General features: G+C 67.2%; 1 protein-coding gene across 1 annotated transcript in view; it reads left to right on the forward strand.

The window, feature by feature from the left end:
* MYO15A (myosin XVA) overlaps nucleotides 1-2,992 on the forward strand; it is a 58,062-nt gene that overhangs the window by 40,962 nt on the left and 14,108 nt on the right. Inside the window, 6 exon segments of the mRNA XM_014446198.2 lie at nucleotides 82-380; nucleotides 931-1,046; nucleotides 1,248-1,320; nucleotides 1,557-1,629; nucleotides 1,849-1,922; nucleotides 2,139-2,221. Coding sequence (XP_014301684.1) covers nucleotides 82-380; nucleotides 931-1,046; nucleotides 1,248-1,320; nucleotides 1,557-1,629; nucleotides 1,849-1,922; nucleotides 2,139-2,221 — 718 coding nt within the window.

Here is a 2,992-nt window from a genome sequence, read left to right on the forward strand (position 1 = left end):
TGCGGAAGGGTCTCTGTGGGCATCGGCGTTTCCGTTAGTGGCGGATCCCTCTGTGCCACACGTGCCGCCCCCCTTCCCGAGGGAATGCCCTCCCTTCCCAAGCCCAGGCCCCTCCACCAGGGAGCTGGAGGGCAGGCCGTGTCCTGAGAGCCCTCAGTCCCAGGGAGACGCCTGCTCGCCTCAGACTCCTCCCCCCCCCAGGCTGGCGGCTCGGGACCACCCACGGGCGCGTGGGACGCTTCCCTTCCGAGCTGGTGCAGCCCGTGGCTGCCCCCGACTTCTTGCAGCTGCCCGCGGAGCCCAGCCGGGGTCGTGCCGCCGCTGTGGCCGCCGCCGTGGCCTCCACGGCTGCTGCATGGGAGGTGGGCCGCAGGAGAGAGGTGAGGCCGGTGGCCAGGCCAGTTGGGTAGAGACCGCAGGGGGTCATCTGACCGGAGGTGGAAGGGAACAAGGTCGGCCAGTCCCGGGGTGGGGTGAAGGGGGTAGGGCTAGCCATTCTGTGACCTGTGGCATGTGACCAGCGATGGTTGGAGATTTGGCCAAATGGGTAGAGAAGGGTGGAGTCAGCAGAAGGACTGCGACCAGGCCACGATGGCAGGATGGGGCCGTGAGGGGAGCAGGGCCGAGCAGGTGGGGTGGTGGTAGCGACGGGTGGAGTGAGGTAAAGCTACGTTGTAAGGGCAAGGTCAGCTCGCCCCGGCATCTGGAGAGACCCGCCCTGGGCAGGGGAGCGCCTGGTGGGGGCCATGGCCACGTGGGTCGGGATGGGCCCACTGGGCATGTGGAGGCTGTGACCTGGTCGAGGGGGTGGGGGTGGGGCAACCTGAGAGCCTGGGCGCATTCACCTGGGGTTGAGTTGAGTCAGGTTTGACGGGGACGGGGGTGGGGGTGGGCGGTTGGACAGGCCTTCCCAGCTCCTGCCCCCTGCAGGGTTCCCCCATCAGGACTGGCTCGGCTGATCGTGGGGAGGACGGGCTGGCTCCCCCACCACGCACGATGCTGGCGTTTGCCCAGAAGTATTTCCGAGACCCTCAGAGGAGACCCCAGTGAGTGGTGACCCCACCCCGGTCCCCACACAGAGGAGTTCCTGCTGGGGCTTCTTGCCGTGTCCAAGGGCAAGGCCTTCCTCTGTGAGGGGAGAAACCTCAGGCATGAGGCCACCCGCAGCCGTGGTGGGAGCCGGAGGGTGGGGGGCGGGGGGAGCCGCAGGCTGCGCCAATGGTCTGCCCCTCTGCTTCCTGTCCTAGGGACGGCCTCAGGCTCAAATCCAAGGAGGGCCGGGAGTCCAGAACCTTGGAGGACATGCTTTGCTTCACCAAGGTGCCAGCCCTAGGCCTCAGTTTCCCCATCTGTAAAATGGTGGTGCAGGCCTTGGAGCAAACAGCCTTGTCCTCAGAGTGACCCCCACCCTCAGCACCTGAGGGCCTGCGAGCGCCTGTCTCCCTGTCCGCCCGGCTCCCTGTGCATGACCTGGACCCCCTGTCTGAGACGGGACATGCCACGCAGCCCCCTCTGTTCGGCCTGCCCCCCATCCTGACGCACCTCCTCCCTGACAGAGCCCGCTCCAGGAGTCCCTCATCGAGCTCAGCGACGCCAGCCTCAGCAAGATGGCGACCGACATGTTCCTAGGTGTGGGGTGGGCTTGACCCTGGGCCGGGGGCCAGCACCACCTGCCCCTGCTCATCACCGCGCCCCTGCTCCTCAGACCCCCCCCCCAGCCAGACATGGGGCTCCTCTAAGAAAGAGAAGCCCCAGCTGCCCCTGGCCACAGCCTCTCAGAGAGGGGCCTCCTGGGGTCCCCGAGGGCGGGCAGCTCGGGTCTGGGGCTGAGTGGGGTGTTCCCTGCAGCCGTGATGCGGTTCATGGGGGACGCCCCGCTGAAGGGCCAGCGCGAACGGGATGTGCTCTGCACCCTCCTGAAGGTCAGTTCGCCCACTTTGCCGTGCGCTCTCTCCCGGTCTGTGACTCGGTTTCCCCATCGGCAACCAGAGTTGCAGGACTTTGGGGTGGGCAGCTTCTAGTGTGGCCCAAGGAGGAGTGCATCCGCCGGAGGGAGGGGCTGGAGAGGGCACGGGGCCTACCTCACACGCCCGCTCTGTTCTCCGGTGCCGGCCCGTGGGTGACCTGCCGCCCTGCAGCTGTGCGCCGAGCAGGAGGCCCTGCGGGACGAGTGCTACTGCCAGGTGGTGAAGCAGCTCACAGACCGCGCCAGCAGCGACCAGTGCGTGAGCCGTTGTGCCCCTGCCCTCCCGTCCCTCCAGGAGCACAGCCCCGCCTCCCGCTGCGGGCCTGGCCCTCCCAGCCTCTCCCCCAGCCCTCTCCTCACTCAGTAGACACAGCGTGCGGACCTGGAATTGCTTGGTCCGAGACCAGCACTCCTGCTCCCGGCGCTTCAGCGTCCTCCCTGTCAAATGGTAGCGATCACGTGTGAGTCCAGGTTACTGGTGGCAGGTGCCAGAAACGCAGTCCAAGCTGGTGTAAGCAGAAGAGGGTCCCGGTGACTGGAGAGGCCGATGTGGGCGCTCAGGCACGGCCAGCGCCCGGTGTCGGCAGCAAGCAGGCTTGCCCTGTGTCCTGGCTGCTTCCTCCGCGGCGATGCCGTCCCCAAGCACCACCCCAGCCATTTGCAAGGTGGCCCACAGAGGCTGTCCCCAGTCCACAGAGGCTGGGGGTGCAGAGCTGTGATTGGCTGACCTGGGTCACATTCCTGTCCCTAAAGCCATCACCGCAGCCGGAGGGAAGCTGAGCTCTCACTTGGCCAGACCTGGCTCCCCTGCGCGGCCACAGCACGCAGCCCTCGTGAGGGTGGTGTGGGCACTAGAGGCCCCACAGGCGAAGCCCTCCCGCGGGGCTCACGGGAGAGCACACAGCCAGTGCGCAAGCATGTGCTGCTCTCATTGCCACTGGCTCACTGTCGGCCCTGTCCTCCCCCCCCCCCCCCAAAAAAAGGAATTGAAATTTTAGGCTTTGCCTGCTCGGCCCCCGGGCCCCG

Source organism: Myotis lucifugus, unplaced genomic scaffold, assembly GCF_000147115.1.
Source record: "Myotis lucifugus unplaced genomic scaffold, Myoluc2.0 scaffold_513, whole genome shotgun sequence".
In the NCBI taxonomy this organism is placed as follows: Eukaryota; Metazoa; Chordata; class Mammalia; order Chiroptera; family Vespertilionidae; genus Myotis; species Myotis lucifugus.